This window comes from Toxorhynchites rutilus, chromosome 2 (assembly GCF_029784135.1).
Source record: "Toxorhynchites rutilus septentrionalis strain SRP chromosome 2, ASM2978413v1, whole genome shotgun sequence".
In the NCBI taxonomy this organism is placed as follows: Eukaryota; Metazoa; Arthropoda; class Insecta; order Diptera; family Culicidae; genus Toxorhynchites; species Toxorhynchites rutilus.
Genome location: NC_073745.1, coordinates 285870025 through 285887081, shown reverse-complemented (window position 1 = coordinate 285887081; position 17057 = coordinate 285870025). Strand labels below are relative to the sequence as shown.

Genomic DNA, 17057 nt, shown 5'->3' with positions numbered 1-17057 from the left:
AAGAGATTATGGGCTCCAGACCTTCGCAAGATAACGTAGCATTGCCACTAATGTTAGCACAGATGTGATAAGAATATTTATGTTAAGTAAGTACAAATTTAAATGAAGTTTTATTTTGAATTAGATTTCTTTCAAACTCGACGTGTGTGATACGATGATGCTTTCGTAGAAAGCAAATGTGAAATTGAATCGGGGAAAAGTCATTGTGCTTAGCTCGAAAGGCGTTTTTCTATAGCAAAACAAAAACAATCAAGGATTGTGGGCTCGAGGGGAATCCTATGAAGTGATAAGGAGACAGGCAACCGGTCATGACCAGCGATGAAAAGACAGCAACAAAGTCAGTCTTCTCAAATCATCCACAGTACTCGGATCGTTCTTCGCCGGTAGAGAGAAAAATCGGGAAAATCCTTATCAGCAGTATTGCTTTGTTCCATCTGTGCCTTGATGTTTGCTGCCTTCCGAGAATGTAATCTAATCTCCGTATGGTTCCCGCTCATGTGCCGAAGCTTATCATTCTTCCTGCTGAATATAGCCGATAGTTGCTGGGTCAACCTTTTTGGGAAACAAAACCTGTCAAGTGAGAAATTGTCGAATTGGATATTGTTAAAAGGTTTGAGGATACTTATTGGGACATATTGTTCGATCCCCACCGAAATCAAGTTCGCTCCTTCATGCCACGACTTTTTCGATGTTTAAGACACAACATTTTGGACTGATCGTTGCAGGTGAGTTGTTGATGTTGATGTTGTTGGCAGAATTGAAACAATAATTTATGCCAATCTTGCTGTTCTGTTAGGTCGTAAGTATAGCAGAAACAAGTTTACGGTACAACTTTCTCTTTATAATGCACCTATGTTGAGAACATAACGGCGAACTATACCCCCGGATTGACTCTTAAACCTCAGCTGGTTGTTGCTAATATAAATAGACCAGGTTATCATGCGCTGTCGTGGATATAAAATCTCAACGAAACAATTTCAAGCCATATGTTCTCGAGATTGTAGAAATGTTAGTGCACATGAGTAAATATTTTATATCATGCCTGATGTACTTCAGACGTTTATTGGGCCAGTTCGCAATTTATGCGTTATCAGCTCCGTTGGGAGCCTTGGTAGAGTAATTTTACTCTTATCAGTACTCGTGAGTGCGAATTTTTCCAAAATTACTGTTTATACCTTCCTCAACGTGCTTGTTTCAAGAGTGATTCTTCGGTTTGACGAACAAGGGGGCTTGACCATAAGAGTATGTATTTGGTTTTGCGTCGTTCATTTCAATATATGATTGTTGCTTCTCAGTTTGATTTCACAGATGTTTGGCTTGAGAAACCTCATCGAAGTCCTCATCACATGTTCACAGATACGTTGAATGTTTGGAAAAAAAGTTCACTTTTTGCCACATACTTGGGACTCTTATATGTATGTTTTGCGTTGTCAAGTGTGATAAGATCATTCTGCGTTTTGTTTTATTATACCAATTTTACACGGGGGTGTAAACAAAAGTAGCTTATCACTGAAAGTGCTGAATCGCAGAATGCTGTAGCATTGATTGTTTTCAAAACTAGATAAAAATAAGTGGGTTGACGTACGACTACAGTTGACTCTGTAATCATTTGTTCATATTGATTGAAAAAGTGTTGTATTCGTACCCGCTTTTGTTGTCCTTGTTAGGAAAACACATTCCGGAGTACGAAAATGCATGCGGGTACAAAAGTACCCCCGGCTTAAATCAATTACTTCAACTTCAATTTTGTATCGATAGAGCCTTCAAAGGCTTCATTTACCTTTAGTATCTGTAATGACGATTTCCCAGGCTTCTCGGTTTCGCAGTCCGTTTTGGGGAAACACATTCTGGTCTGTACAAATGCAGGCGAGTACGAAAGTACTCGCAGCTTGCATTTATCTGCAATTCGCGTTGACGGTGCAATGGTGTCGACATCTGGATACGGTATTAGTTTTTATGAGACTAACTCTTCTCTATCAGATTATTCGGCCCTAAAGCAGTTTTGAATTACTAAAATTTGTATAAAAAGTCTTTATTGGCGTTATTTACCTACTAGAAGTACGTTGTTCTGACCCTAATTCAAACTATTTGCTATGAATGTTAAGATAGTCGCACCAAAACTTACCATTATAATATGAAATTATCTCTAGACACAATTTTTGTATGACATTTTTTCACTACTTGCAAGCAAAAGTGATTCTCATTTACATAGAGTACTAATTTGATTTGAGAAAAATAATTTTCATTCATAACTTTTATTTTAAAAGTGTTATCATTTCTTCTGCAAACCCATATTGTAATGCGTACTCCCCCATTTTTTAATACGAAGCTCAATGCCGTCAACGCGGATACTGATTTCCCTAGACACCTTGGTTTCGAAGTGAAGTCCCCCACAAATTGTGGTTAGACATGGGCCTACATCAAAATAAAAAAACGGGTGGGTTATATCTATGATATAGCCGCAAGGTTGACGTGGGACTACCGTAGGCTTAGTAATCATTTGTTTGTATTGATTAAATTATGATTGAATGAAACCATTTCCGAATTCAACATATTCGCTTTGTAAGCAGAGTTTGAAAAAATGTCATGTAAAGTCAATTTATGCATTGTGATAGATTATGTTCTTTGTTACAAATACACAAAAAATTAATGACCGTTGAGAACATGGACATCCCTAACGACCGTTATTAACATCAACACTGCTGAGTTCACTGGTGTAGGGTTACCATCTGTCCTGATTTAGCAGGACATGTCCTGATTTTGAGATGCTTTTGGGGCGTCCTGATTTATTTTTTATATTCTGGCATTTGTCCAGATTTTTATAAGAAATTTAATTTCGTTGGTGAAACATAATCAGGGCCTGACAATTCCGCTTCCATTGACACATTCTCACTCACTAATGAGCCCATCGCCTTTCAATTTGCTGCAAACTGATGCAGGCTAAATATAATGCTACTCTCTTCACGCACAATAAAAAGAATATTACTTCGCCTCTGAACTGTCTTGTTTCGTTTCACATTCATTTGATTGATTCTTCCCACTGAAGCGATGATATCTGTAAAAGATGTAAACTCGGTTGATGCGAAGGAATCAACCTTGCGAATCTGGATTGGCACTTTACAGAGTTGAAGTAAGAAAAAGTGTCGAGTGAATTACCCTTGTTCCTGGAACAAACTGAATTGACTGCCTTCGCACTAATTCCCTACGGAACGAGCCACGAACGGAAGCTAACCAGTGTTATTCCTTTTAACAAATTGAAATGACTGCCTTAGCACTAATTCCGTACGGAACGAGCAACGAACGGGAGCTGATCAATCTATTAAATATCAACTAAGCGGGAGGATCAACGAGTACAAGATCTTCACGAACTCCGAGCGCAAATTATACAACTATTGCTGCGGACGTTGGGAAACTTGAATCTGAAGAACTCTCATCAGTCGATTCAATAGGAAGTTTCGGATTTAATCGTACGACACGATTCCAAAGACTACTTGCTTCATTCTGATAACCTTGGGATTTTATACAATTTTCTTCTACCCTAATTCTAGCCTAAATTCAAACTTAATGTGTGAAGCAAAGAGAAAACTATGAACGTTCCTGCCTCTTTGTATATCAATCCTTCAACTATCGCCATTACCATACAACTCCTGGCTAATGTTTATTTGTAATTTTTAAGATTTGTAAGATTTGTAACTGCATTCTAAGACCAACGGAGCCTAGCGCAATATGAAATGTATGCGATCGTTTTGGTCCCTTTCCTTTCACTGTTTTATTGCACCCGCTCCCGATATGTTGTTTATTTTAGGATCGTACACTCGGCTCGCGTTTATCGTGTAATGTTTTCCTTCTGTCCTTCTCTCGATCGTTTACGAAATTAAAATTGAATTGCCTAATTCTTTCGATTTCTTACAATATCAAATCGTCAAATGAAAATGAAAGTGTCTTATATCTGAAGGAAAATTTAGTTTGAGTTCGAACCGTATTCACTGAAAGTAATGAAAATGACGATGGGGAAGGATGTGCAGTATGCCAGCAGGCATAATCAATTGCTGGCGCTGGTGGTAAGACTAAGACTTCCTCATATGCCTCTATTAATTCCACTTTTATTGGAAAGAAAAATCCAGTTTGGAGAAATGAAACCAAATGAAACATTCAATTGGAAGCAACGATCGTCCTTTTACATGTGAAACTGAAACTGACATACAGCCTATTCAAATGATAAAGAATTCGAGCAGGTTCAATCTTCAATAGAAAGCGTTTGCTTTCAAATTCAAAGTAAATGACAGCAGAAAAGAACGAAATTGAAGAATCGATTTTTTAATTTGAGAAGAGAATACTCACAATCGAAAAAGATTCTGGTTAATGAGGAAAGATAAAGTAAAAAAATCATTTTAATCTTCATGTTTCGAATCTCTCAAACTTCGATCATAATATTTTTTTTTGTATTTTATTTTTGAGTAAAAAACTTTTTGATGTAGGATTACGTCTATCGGGAAAATATTGGAGTACAAAGTGAAAAACGGAAAATCTGCCGCATCGCGAAAATTGTCCAATTTTAAGCGTTCATTGCTCAGTCATTTGATGGATTTTCGAGAGATTTGCATTAATCTATTTAGGCAATAATTTAATACAATAAAGAAAACTATATATTTTATGAAACTACCCATCGAACTACTGAAAAATGTCATGCATTATCTACACGAAAGTCCCGCGTTCTAATTGGTCAATTGGCACAAGCAATTTGTGCTTTCCCAGTTGCTCATTCAATACGAATACGAGACTGTGCTATGAATTATGCGTTTGGTTTGACTTTCTGTTGCGGTAAATCTCACGTTATGATTGGACCAATTTGCTCTCCCCCAGCCCTCATCTCATTCCCATTCGGCATTTTTTATCGTGCATCATCCAACGATTAATCATCATCCTTCTACCTTTTGCCGCTCGATGGAGTGAACAGAGAATACTCAACAATCAAACTAAAGCTCCTTTTTTTTCAAATTATTATCCAAGAGTCAAATGATGGGATTTTTGCTGTCGTTTCTCGGTCACAACCCTCCTGTAACTTTTTATTGGTGCTAAAATTTTAAAATGTCTAAACGAGAGTATCATATTGGAATCCTCTTCTAAATCCATATTGAATTATATCGCTCAGAAGATTTGAGCTGCAGAAGTAACCTCTGCATAGTCATAGACAACTGAGGATAGTCTGCTGACTATTTGACTGACTATATCCGTAGTCAGTTAGTAATGACTTTTGGCTTTTTCGTGCAGTTTCTCCGTCAAAACGACTAAACAGTCATTCGGGCGTTTAAACGTTATCTTCCTCTACCGACTCGACTATATCATTTCATTCTTCCGACTATATCATTCCAGTCAAATTGTCCTCATTGCATTATGAACAAGGTGCCTAGAAGTATATCCTAAGGTCAACATGCCAAAACCACTCTTCAGCCATCTTGGAAGTCTACTGTGTTTTGTTTGTAAACAAAACACAATGCGCCTATGCTTAAGCTCGCTCGTGATCAGTCTGCTTCTTTCACGCTTCAAGCAAAAATTCCACTTCTGCTTTCCTCCGTACGGTTTTCATATACTGTTCCCCTAACCAACGCAGTGACGAAACGGCCTCACCTTAGGATATACTTCTAGGCATCTTGATTATAAAGTGATTTCCCCCAAAACGAATTCGCTCCTCTCTTTCTCTCTCCCATGTACGTGTGAATGCATCGATGTTTGAGTTCAAAGTGGTTTGAAATACGCTACAGGTGAGCTCGATTTTTTTGTATAATACACGAAAATTACTCGAACGTATAAAATAGCGTGCAGTGTGTGTGCGCGCCATTTTGCACGCTATTTACTAATACTAACGCGAGGACCCTTACATTAGACATTTATCATACTTGATAAATGTCTATGTTCGTTGGTTTGAATTCACGATGGGTAAACAATAAACCGTCCATTGATGGGGTAACATATTTTTTGCATCAAAAATCATGCTTTCGTTTCTCTTCATATGGACGTAGAAATAAGATTGCGTACGCGGGTATACATTTCGTTCCTAGGGGAGTAGAAATGTGGGTTGAAGTCAGTTGAATGAAGAGGCAGATTTGTATTCATTAGTCGAGTCAGTTAAAATAACCATTGAATGGACTAGTTCGCCAGTCATCCTCGCTAGTCAAGTCACTTTTTGTTGTGGGCGACTGCCGAAGCAATTCTAGTCGAAGCGAAGCTACTGAGAGTAGAGTCGGTCTTCATTTTTCACCTTCAAAGATTTCGGGCCCTGGAAGTAACTCTTGCGCTTCATACATCATAAAAGCTTCAAATCCATGGATTGTCTCCGGCACCATTGTGCATGATGTTTGATGACTCGGAAACCGCCCAAAAATCTCGTGTTCTCGTACAGATCGTTCGAGAAATACGTTAAATAAATAGATTTAAGAGTGGAGGCGATCTGGCGTAGTGATAACATCCATACCTCTCACATTAAAGGTCACGAGTTCAATTCTCACTCCCATCATTCTTCCAAAAATGCATGCAAATTTCAACTTCTTTTGAACCTCAGGCACGACACGGCGATGACAGCAACGTCTTGTTGGAACTGTGGTACCATGAACTGTTCCAAGGATTGCTCCTATCTTAAAAATCGGTGCAAGAATTGTGGTCAGATGGGCCACAAAGATAGGTACTGCACTAGCTCGAAGAAAGCGGGATCGCCAAGCAAGTGACACTCATTTCAGCCTGTAGCGACTAGAAGAGTGCAGGTGAAGAACATACAGAGGCGAAGGAGATATGTGAATGCAGAAATAAACGGCAGGCAGATCAGTCTTCAACTCGACACTTCGTCGGATATCAGCGTCATTTCCGAGCAGACATGGAGGCAAATCGGACAAACCTTTGCGCCTGGATTCCGAGTGTTCCTATGAAGTAGTGATCAAGGGGAAGAAATGTCAAGGTCGATTCTTCGTGGTTAAGCAGAAATTCAATCTGTTTGAGCTGGATTTACTCGACATGTTCAACTTCGGGTCGGTTCCTATGGATCAGTTGGGCAGTCAAATCTTCGAGTGTGCGAAGAACGCTGATATCTTGAATAACCGAGCCGAACCGCTTTTGTAGTCTGTGTTAGGGAAACACATTACAAAGTGCAAAAAAAGTCACAGGAGGGTTGTGTCCGAGACACGACGACATAGTTGACGTAGGATTCCGTGTCTATCTGTTGCATGCTGATTTTGAATATGTTTGAAGAATTACATCGTTAAACTCTTTGATAATAATTTGGTGACCCTGAAAAGAGCCGTTTTGTTCGATTGTTGGGTATTGTTTGTTGAAAGATGGTGATTAGTCGTTGGATGGTGCGTATCACGATAGAACATGCCGAAGTGGAATGAGATATGATGAAAGTCCCCCTCTCTAACCTTGGACGAGATGGCTCCTGTGTTCTGTATGGATGAAATGGTGCGTCAGAAAAAAAAATCCACCAATGTAATATTAGATAATTATCATCATTTCCCCCAGGCGCCTCGGTTTTGAAATCTCTGTTAGGGAGCACATGTCGCTGGGAACAAAAGCTCCCCTTACTTTCATGTATTTGCAATGTCGATTTCTCCAGGCACCTTGGTTTTAAAGTCTGTAGTTTCATAAAATATATAATTTCATTCATTTTCACTGTAATGAATTGTTATGGAGTGCTTGAAAGGGTTGATGCAAAGCAATCGTAGATCTACTGAGCAAAAATTGTGAATACAAGAGGAAGCTCGTATCTTCAATTTCGACCAATCAGAACGAGGTATTTCCGTTTGGAGATTTTTCGATTGATTGATAGTCAGTTTCATATAATATATTATTTCACTAATTGTGATGAATTGTTATGGATCGATTGATGCAAAAATCTCGTAAGTCCATCAGGAAATAAGGGAGCAATAATTGTGAGTACATGAGCCGCCGCCTGTTTCGTCAATTACGACCAATCAGAACTGGATATTACCGTTAAGATAGGGGTTGAGATTTTTCAATTGTTCAATAAAAAAATGTTCTGGAGTGCCGAAATCGATTAACGCAAAAATCTCATCAATCCATCATGAAATGACTGAGCAATAAGCGTTTGAAATTATAATCTTTCATTTTTTCCTACATGTTCAGTGTTTAGGTTTTCATTTTACCCTCATATATTCCTGTTAGACAATATTCCACGTCAAAAGTGATATGATTAGAAAAAATGAAACTTTATTTCCGTAGGTTGCAAAAATGTTTTCCAAAGTGCCTTCACGACGAGGTCGTTCGGAAGTACATCGAAGGCTAAGCTGCGTCGCGTGCTGGTGGTATCGAAGCTAACCCGGCTGGAGTTTGAAAAAACGCGGGATCAGGCACTGAGTGATGAAAGGTTGGAGCAAAAAATCCGCGATCGTGGCTCGGACTACGATGCGATGAAATACTATCACCATCTGCACAAAGATGTAGAGGAGGACGTAATCAAATCCTTCCAGGATGAAAGTCTCGAGGTGAGGGTGGTGAATCGGATCTCCATCAATAAAGATACTTTGCGATGGGCGGATATGCTGGTACCTATCGGAGGAGATGGAACATTTTTACTTGCCGCTGGCAGAGCAAGTCCGTTCATGTTGGACGGTGCACGACAGATACCAGTGGTTGGATTTAATTCCGATCCAAGGCGATCGGAGGGACGATTGATGCTTCCGAAATACTATTCTACGAATGTGAACGATGCGGTGAAACGCATCTTGGCGGGAGAGTATAGGTGGATGCATCGTTCTAGAATCAGAATTACGTTGATCGGTTCCACGACTACGGAGCGTCCGCCTCCGATTGATCTACACGAATATAATGTGTCGCCGGTTGAACACAGGGAGGTTTTAGGACCAAGAGACACGCAACATCAGAGCGGAAGCAGAATTTTGCCGTACTTAGCTCTGAACGAAGTTTTTATAGGAGAGATGCTATCAGCTCGTGTATCGCATCTCCATCTGCGAATCGATAAATCCGACATAGTTACAAAAACTAAAAGCTCGGGTCTGTGCGTTAGTACCGGAACTGGTTCCACCTCGTGGTTAACCAGCATGAATAGGCTGTCAACGAGCAATGTAAAAGATCTTATAGAGATCATCAAACGTAGATCGAACGCGAGCAGTTTGAATGGAATAGATCCGGAAGCGATTTCGGAGGACTACAATAAAAATCTGGTCTTTTCACCGGATGACCCGCGGCTCTGTTACTCTATAAGAGAGCAGATCTGTGTTGGTGTTTGGCCGAACCCGAAGGGGCTGGAATCGAGAGGATTCGCCAGACAGATAACGGTGAAATCTAAATGCATCGATGCAAGTGAGTAAAGTGCTATGTCGGGCATGAACTACGTTTGATATTCCTCCTACTCCGTACATTCCACAGGTTTAGTGATAGATGGAAGTATTGCATACAATTTCAACGATGGAGCAAAAGCGTTACTCGAGGTTCATCCGGAGGATGCGTTACTGACTATCGATATGAACTGATACGAATGGTTTGTTTATTATAAGATCATTTCATTATTTTCTAACGTTACAATAGACCAATTTTCATACTGATTTTGACTAAGGCGTCGTGCACAAATTACTTAGAGCGAGATTGCGTTACTTACTGTGTATTAGAGATGGGAGGTATTCCAAAATCCGGATTTTTAACGTTACGTAATTTGTGCACGACGCCCAATCATAAACATTAGAATTTTAAATTATTGTTGGTACATGTTCACGCAGGAATGCATTTATTTATCTTTTAGTGCCGAATAAACTCATAAGTTGTATTTAAAGCTTGTGTTTTATTTTTGGAATATCATAACATATCCTTGAATGCTTATATGCTCGGTGTTTCGAAGCATTCGAAGGGAATCTCCGTAGTTAAATGGTTGCGCGATCGTTTACTAAGCGACCGATCTGGAGGCGATCTGGCGTAGTGGTAACATCCATACTTCTCACGCTAAAGATCACGAGTTCAATTCTCATTCCCGACATTCTTCCAAAATTGAAGTAAAAAGTGACGAACCAGCCAAAAGTGTTGAAAATGTATAATACAGAAAAAATTCGAGGGGTTGTTTCCGAGACACGACTGCTTAGGACGTAGGACCAGAGGTGCGATTTGTCGTGAGAATCAAATGATGGGCCTCACCTGAAGATAATCAACAAATTTTGTACTACGATTATCTTTGGTGACCATCCCAGAGCCAATCCAATGGTGCGATAAAATTATTATCACAACACTAACACATGGTGAGCATCTACTTGACAGTAGAAAACTGAGCTCCTTGGTGAGTGTCCTGTTGCTGAAATGTCAAAACAGGGCGACACTCAAAAGCCGAGCTGATGGTTTTGGTCAAGGGATTGCTAAGATGGCTGCCTTTGTGTAGCCAGCATAGAAAATCATGAGCATAGAAATCATAACCTGAAATTAAAAATGAAGTGCTACGCGTGATTCTTCAGCAGTGATTTTAATTGCAAATCACCAAGAAAGCTTCCGGATGGGTATCCAAACATCGCTTGCCAAAGGAAACGATCCAACTTAATCAAATATTACCATATATGATTCCAAACATTAAACAATACATGAGCCCCCTAAGCGCGAACCCTGTTTCATGCTGCCTACGCTCAACTTGCATTGGTTGGGATAGGGTTGCCAGAGCCCCGGTTTTGGTGTTTCGATATTGGCAACAAGTCCGCACTACCTAGATTGGAACCAACCGTCATTTGGTTTGATGTCATAAACAAATGTATGAGTATTAAAGGCTGATTTAGACGATGCCAGTCAGCGCTCCAGTTGAAGTATCCAGTGAATAGAGAACAGACACTCTGTCCAAGTTACTTGTACCAGTGTCGAACAAGTAATTGGCCTCTAACTTGAACAGAGTGTCTGTTCTCTATTCACTGGATACTTCAACTAGAGCGCTGACTGGCATCGTCTAAATCAGCCTTTACCTAAAGGTTGGATTTGTATTGAATTTAGAAATGGTGAATTTAATGAATATTATGATATTTAGTTTAAAGGAAATGTGAAGGAATTATATGCAAGTTTATGTATGAGTTTTTTCACAATGGAGTAAAGTGAACGGCAAAACACTCATTTGTCAATTCAGCTTCGTTAGGTGCCTAATGCGATTTCATATTTCGGAATATAATTTTCATAGCTAAGGAAAAATGGAAAGTCTCATCATTCAATATGCAGATGGCAGAGTTGTTAGCTCTAGCTCGTGAATATGAAAAAAGAGATGGTTGATACCATCCAGGTTGTGTTTTGCTGATTACCAATTGTTACACTGCTGACATGTTCTTTCCCGCTGACTTAAGAGCTACGAATTTTGTTTGTTCTGTCTAGGAAAGTTTTCGCTTCATTGACGGTGTACTTATAGTCGAATTCAATATTCATGTCGTCCACATTATCACTAGAACTAGATGAAGCTGAAATTCGATATGATGTCGATGCTGCTTCATTGACCATCAATTTCTGGGCCGAACATTCTTCTCGCCGCTTTGATAACAAGTCCATCAATCCAACAAGATGTTCTTGTGTATCGGCTGTATGCAAAGCATTCGGTACATTGCACGAATGGACGAAAAAGGATTCTCCAGACAATCTTGTTATGGATATCATTATTATATTTTAGATATGGGTATTTAAAAGACTTATTTTATCGTTTATCTTTTTTGAGATTGTCTTACTGAAAATATGCAAAATCATCAAATTCACGCCAACCAAATGTTACGATTCATAAAAACAGGAACTAAAAAAAATCCGGAATTTTATAATATTTTGCAACTCTGGCATCATTATGTCATGGCTTTGTGTTTGTACGACGAAGAAGAGTAAGAAGCCAGTTGTCTCATCTTGTCTTAGGCTGAGGACATAGTAAACGCGGTGCGGTGCGATGCGGAGCAATTAATTGGAGCTTACCGCGTGCTATGACATACTGACCGCTTTAGATCGCGCGTCACATCGCATTCATTATGTCCTCAGCCTTAGAGTATTACTACTGAATATTCGGATCTCACGTGTCGTGAGAGGAATTGAGTGACTATGGTCAGCTTTTTTGCGACATTGACGGTGATGGATTGCAGCACTGCGTACGCAAAATGCTACGCAATTTTTTTTTTAGTTTATCATTTCGGATATTATTTGCGAATACGTCGAAATTTCATAAATAACTCTTCAGTAAAAGGTTGCGGGAACCCTGAAAAGGTTTAATGGCTTGCGTGGTTTTGTAGAATCATTTCGAGAAGCAACGGTTCTTTCTTGCCTTTGGGAGAACAATACACTAATTGGTCATATGTCGCAATTTGTTTTTTTATATCAATGCACGCATTGCACTGAGTATTTAACGAAAGGCATCTTTCGTGCACCGATATTCAACAAGTATCAAACACGCGTCTAACAGATGCACACAATTGCAGCGATAAAAATGAAACATCGCGTGAATGACAAAGCTAGGAGCGTGTTGCATCAGAACAGAGCCGATGCGCACGAGAGCAAATACGAATTGCAACTAAAAGTATCGAAGAAGTGCTATTTACATGTACAGGAAATGAAAAAGTTCTAAGTTTCGCACATCGAAAACAAGCAACACACACAAAGCCAAACACTGATGGCTAGAAGCGACCTATAATCATTCGCACTCTTCTTTTTTTTTTCGCATGCCTTGCCATGGCTCGGATGGTTGTGTTTATTGCAATGCCAGATGCACTTCAAGTGAAATATTGGCTAGCGTTCACAGGGGAAACATAAAACACAAAACGAGCAGAATAAGCGACTTTTGTTCTTTCGGCACAAAAAGATTCTGAGAAAAAAAAGATCTCGATTCCATATGTTCAAAATGTTCAGAGAAAATAACATCAAATGCGGTTTTATTTTGTATACAATTAAGGTGGAAAGTACATTTGACACTGTAAATACACTTCAATATCAAATATTTTGAAAATAACATCCATATTTTCATGCCTATAATAGAGAAAATACCCCTAAAAATAAATCATCTAGGATATTTTTTTAAAGAAAACATAAATCTAAATAATAATTATCCCAGCGCATAGATTGAATCACTTAGTAAAACAAAAAGAAAATGCATTGGGTGAATCTGAGTGCATGGAATCTGTATAACATAATATCATAATATACCCAACTATCAATTCACAAATCGATTACTGTAAATGCAAGCATGGAATTACTTTGTTAATAGAAATAATCGTTATGCTATGCGATGCTCACAGTGCGATCGCACTCAAAACATATATAATTTTGTTATATATTTGTGACACACAAATTCTAAGTACTTTCGAGAATGGCCAACAGTACAAGCTGTTGTAATAGTTAATATCAACGGATTATTTTTTACATATCTAAACGATGAACTCGTCGTTACGATAATAATCTTAAATTTTGCTTCGGTGAGATTAGTTGTTCTAGGTGATGTCCATTATAATTGCAGTACCGATATTAATCTTTGGAGCAGCAGAATTGGCAGATCGCTTGTACATTCGGTGATCAATCGCTTTGATTTTTCAACATTGTCACCTGACCACAATGCTTAACAGTAATATCACAAGGTGATTGCATCCAAGGCTCTCCATCGGCTTGCACTGGCACAGTGCTGCGTACCGTCATCCGAACGCTGCGGGCTTGCCCGAGCCGTACTGGTTTGCTCATTCCAACCTGCAGCTGAGCAATGTGAAACGATGAAACCACTCCGAACACCTCTAGGATACCATCCGAGATGCTGTGTGTCTCACGCATAACTCCACCATGACTAGGGGAATCTTTGCTCATCTCTAAAAAAAATTAGCTTATTAAGCTCAATGGAAATGTGTCAACTTATATTTAATCTCACCCCAAAGTTTGACTCCGGCTCCCCACGAGTCGATGTTGAGAACTACTATGGACTGTAATTCTGGTAAGTCAATCTTTTCGTCGTCTAGGTATAACTCGATTTTTTTCTCCAAATCAAGACAATCTTGTTGTACCACTTGGTGGGTTCCGAAACAAAGATACAGAGCCTATAATAGTTGTGATCGAAATTGATTATTGAACTTGAAGCGAAAGAATGTTTTACCTTGTTTAAGAATCGACTGCTAAAAAGATAGAGAGAGCTTTCGCGTGCTTTGTGGAAGTTCAGTGTAACCAAAGCATCAACTCCAACACTAAAATAATTGTACATGAACATGCTCCGTCGGTGATGAAAACGAGGAACGTGGAATCGACTCTGATGATGTAGCGCAATCTCCATCAACCAACGGTCCATCTTAACCGGTTTAGCTTTCTGGATGTTACGCAGATATTCAGTTGGATTAAATACATCCGGACCCTCCGCGCCCCAGCCAATTACTCTCGATAAATCATTCCCCGTGCCGAGAGGAAGAATAGCTACTTCCGGTTGTGGTTCAACCTGCATTTCTAAAATTGTGTTCAGTACCCAACCGACGGTTCCGTCACCTCCAGCGACCAAAATTCGGCATGTAGCGGGTGCTGCATGGATGGCCCACTGTAGTGCTTCTGATGGACCATGAGATTCTAACTCAAACACCTGCAGTGGGTGCAGAATTCCACGCATTAACGATACAATTTCCAGTGCACCGCTGCTACCGGACTTCGAATTCGCTATCGTAAAGGAAAAATGCATGAAATTCATATAACATATAGGCATTAGACATAAACCATACCAACTACAATCAAAGGCTTCCACTCATCCTTCCATTCAGGAGGAATAATCCCTGTCAAGTGCATCTTGAGACTGCCTTTGGTGCGTGAAGCCAGAATACATTTTGGTGGAAATATCATACTCCTGAACTCTCCGAAATCACACAAGGTATTCGAAATCTCGCTGAAGCATTTGTCATGGGTCGCTCTTTGGCACCACGCGCAGCGATGTCCATAGAGTCCCGGTTCGCTGGTTTGGTCTACATCTTCGGAACAAACGCAGCACTCCAACCCAAGCGGTAAGTTTCCTCTGATCCACAGATGACGGCTTTCCTTCCCGTCGTCTGCGCGTGTTCGGGTTCGTAACTCCTTACAACGGAATTCGACGTCAGCCTTACGGACACAGCCATTATCGGAGCACACACCACAATTTTCGCAGAATACACCATTCGATGACATTAAATTTTCACATATCGAGCAGAAACAGGACCGACCGAGCAGTTTCATCGGTTTCCATGCGTGTCTGCGTTTGCCATCTGGTATGTACACTACATCTTCTTTCAGGACGAAACGAGCCGCAATCCACACTCCACCGAGTATCAGGAAGACCATCAAAAATAAATTGAAGATATTTTCGAACATTTTTGCAGAAACAACTAACAAAATACACTACACTTGTTTCAATCCACTGTAATCTATGTTTGTACTGTAATTTTCAATCAAATTAAGCGCAGACTACGCGTCTTAGATAATCCACAGATATTTAAATGCATTTGGAGTTAAATTTAAAGGCCCCGAACCCAAACAATTTCAGTCACCCTGCAAACAAAAGCGATAATTAGTACCAACAAGGAAATGATACATTAATAACAATCCCGCACATAACGAAGTAAAATTTTGACAGCTAAATGAAACTCCCTGAAATGTTTACTTCGTCATCGTGCGCTTGTTTATTTTGTAACTTTGATTTTACGATCTGATAACATCTGACCTTGTGATCCACGATCTTCACCGAGCGTAACATGAATGAAAAAATTATGACCGATTATACGAAATCCATCAATATAACATTGGGACTTATTTCTATTTAAATTGAACAAATTTCATTCACCAGCAGCAAGCTTTACAACCTACACAAAACAACGCGCAATTTACAAGGTTCCAGCTGATGCGCAGACCAAGGTGCCTAGAAGTATATCCTAAGGTGAGGCCGTTCCGTCACTACGTGGGTTAGGAGAGCAGTATATGAAAACAGTACGGAGGAAAGCAGAAGGGGAATTTTTGCTTGAAGCGTGAAAGAGGCAGACTGATCACGAGCGAGCTTGAGCACAGGCGCATTGTGTTTTGTTTATAAACAAAACACAGTAGACTTCCAAGATGGTCGAAGAGTGGATTTAGCATGCTGGCCCACCTTAGGATATACTTCTAGGCCCCTTGGCGTAGACAATCATATGTTTTTATTTACAGAAGTAGGGCTGGCACAAATGTTTTGAGACCAAGGGAATGGCATTTCCATCTATTTCTTACAAATAATGTCGTTGCTTCGAAAAAATCGCTCGGTGTGGTTTTAAATTTTTTTATTTTTTTTTAGGTTTCGGTGAAATATACTGTACTCTGTCCAACTTCTTCAAGACCAGGTGATGATCTTGCTGATTTGTTTTATTGTAAATAAACAATGCTTCAATTTATATTCTAATGTATAGGTTGTTGCCGTTGCTGCTGGGACTGGCAATTCAGCGATTGTGGGATTGTGGGAGGGTATATAAAAGAGCCACTACCAGCGGGCTTGTGCCGTACTGCTCGTTTTGGTGGTATTAGTCGTTGACGACCCATTACGATTGAGTGATAGCGATACGCTGTGGATATCCATGCATATCGTTTCCCTGCGACTGTTGCTTTAGCTGGAGACTCACCTGATTGTGCGGGTTGTAGCATAAAAATAGACCTGCTGTCATTTTTCATCCCCTCTCGCATATTCCATGCCTTATCCCCATACTGTCGAAAACGAACCACCTGTCAATTCCAGCTCCTTGGTCAGAACCTCATCTATTGGATACTATAGCAAACTTAAATTGGAACGTTTTTGCAGTTGAGTTATTAACTAAAGAAAAAGTTGATGAAGAGAAATCGAGCAAGTCACTTACACCCCTTGCATTCTAAGCCACTCATATGTATGTGTGCAAGCTCTGAGCGTAAACAAATGTTTTTGTATTTTTGATGTGTTAGGTTTGTATAAGACCAGTTAAATTTTCCGTTGTTTTAGTTGTTTTGATCAATAAATCTGGAAAATGCCGAAGGAAAAAGTGCTCACGGAGAGAGAAGAAAGACAAATCAATTCATTTCACCAACAAAATGTTGGTATCAGAGAAATTGCTGGTCAAATTGAACGATCCCAT

General features: G+C 39.7%; 2 protein-coding genes across 4 annotated transcripts; one reads left to right on the top strand and one right to left on the bottom strand.

Moving 5' to 3' along the window:
* LOC129769351 (NAD kinase 2, mitochondrial) lies at window positions 1-9796 on the top strand. 2 transcript variants are annotated; one of them, XM_055771567.1, is made up of 3 exons: window positions 1-86; window positions 8230-9330; window positions 9397-9796. In XM_055771567.1, the coding sequence occupies exons 1-3, from the start codon at window positions 80-82 to the stop codon at window positions 9498-9500; spliced, it is 1212 nt and encodes a 403-aa protein (XP_055627542.1). In that variant the 5' UTR covers window positions 1-79; the 3' UTR covers window positions 9501-9796. The 2 variants fall into 2 exon arrangements, with proteins under 2 accessions (XP_055627542.1, XP_055627541.1); XM_055771566.1 differs by lacking the exon at window positions 1-86 and adding an exon at window positions 153-725.
* A 3044-nt stretch (window positions 9797-12840) lies between these two features.
* On the bottom strand, window positions 12841-16702 carry LOC129770027 (diacylglycerol kinase epsilon). 2 transcript variants are annotated; one of them, XM_055772607.1, is made up of 5 exons: window positions 16575-16702; window positions 14685-15480; window positions 14078-14622; window positions 13856-14021; window positions 12841-13796 (listed from the first exon to the last, which is right to left on the bottom strand). In XM_055772607.1, the coding sequence occupies exons 2-5, from the start codon at window positions 15301-15303 to the stop codon at window positions 13513-13515; spliced, it is 1614 nt and encodes a 537-aa protein (XP_055628582.1). In that variant the 5' UTR covers window positions 15304-15480; window positions 16575-16702; the 3' UTR covers window positions 12841-13512. The 2 variants fall into 2 exon arrangements, with proteins under 2 accessions (XP_055628582.1, XP_055628581.1); XM_055772606.1 differs by lacking the exon at window positions 16575-16702 and adding an exon at window positions 15653-16006.
* Window positions 16703-17057: the final 355 nt, after the last annotated feature.

Excerpts from the sequence above, each read along its gene's own strand:
- LOC129769351 (XM_055771566.1), top strand. The coding sequence starts at position 689 with ATGTTTAAGACACAACATTTTGGACTGATCGTTGCAG. Across the intron at positions 726-8,229 it reads TTTTGGACTGATCGTTGCAG|GTTGCAAAAATGTTTTCCAA; the intron begins GTGAGTTGTTGA and ends TTATTTCCGTAG. Across the intron at positions 9,331-9,396 it reads ATCTAAATGCATCGATGCAA|GTTTAGTGATAGATGGAAGT; the intron begins GTGAGTAAAGTG and ends TACATTCCACAG.
- LOC129770027 (XM_055772607.1), bottom strand. The coding sequence starts at position 15,303 with ATGTTCGAAAATATCTTCAATTTATTTTTGATGGTCTTCCTGATACTC. Across the intron at positions 14,022-14,077 it reads GCAGTCGATTCTTAAACAAG|GCTCTGTATCTTTGTTTCGG; the intron begins GTAAAACATTCT and ends CAACTATTATAG. Across the intron at positions 13,797-13,855 it reads AGCCGGAGTCAAACTTTGGG|AGATGAGCAAAGATTCCCCT; the intron begins GTGAGATTAAAT and ends AATTTTTTTTAG.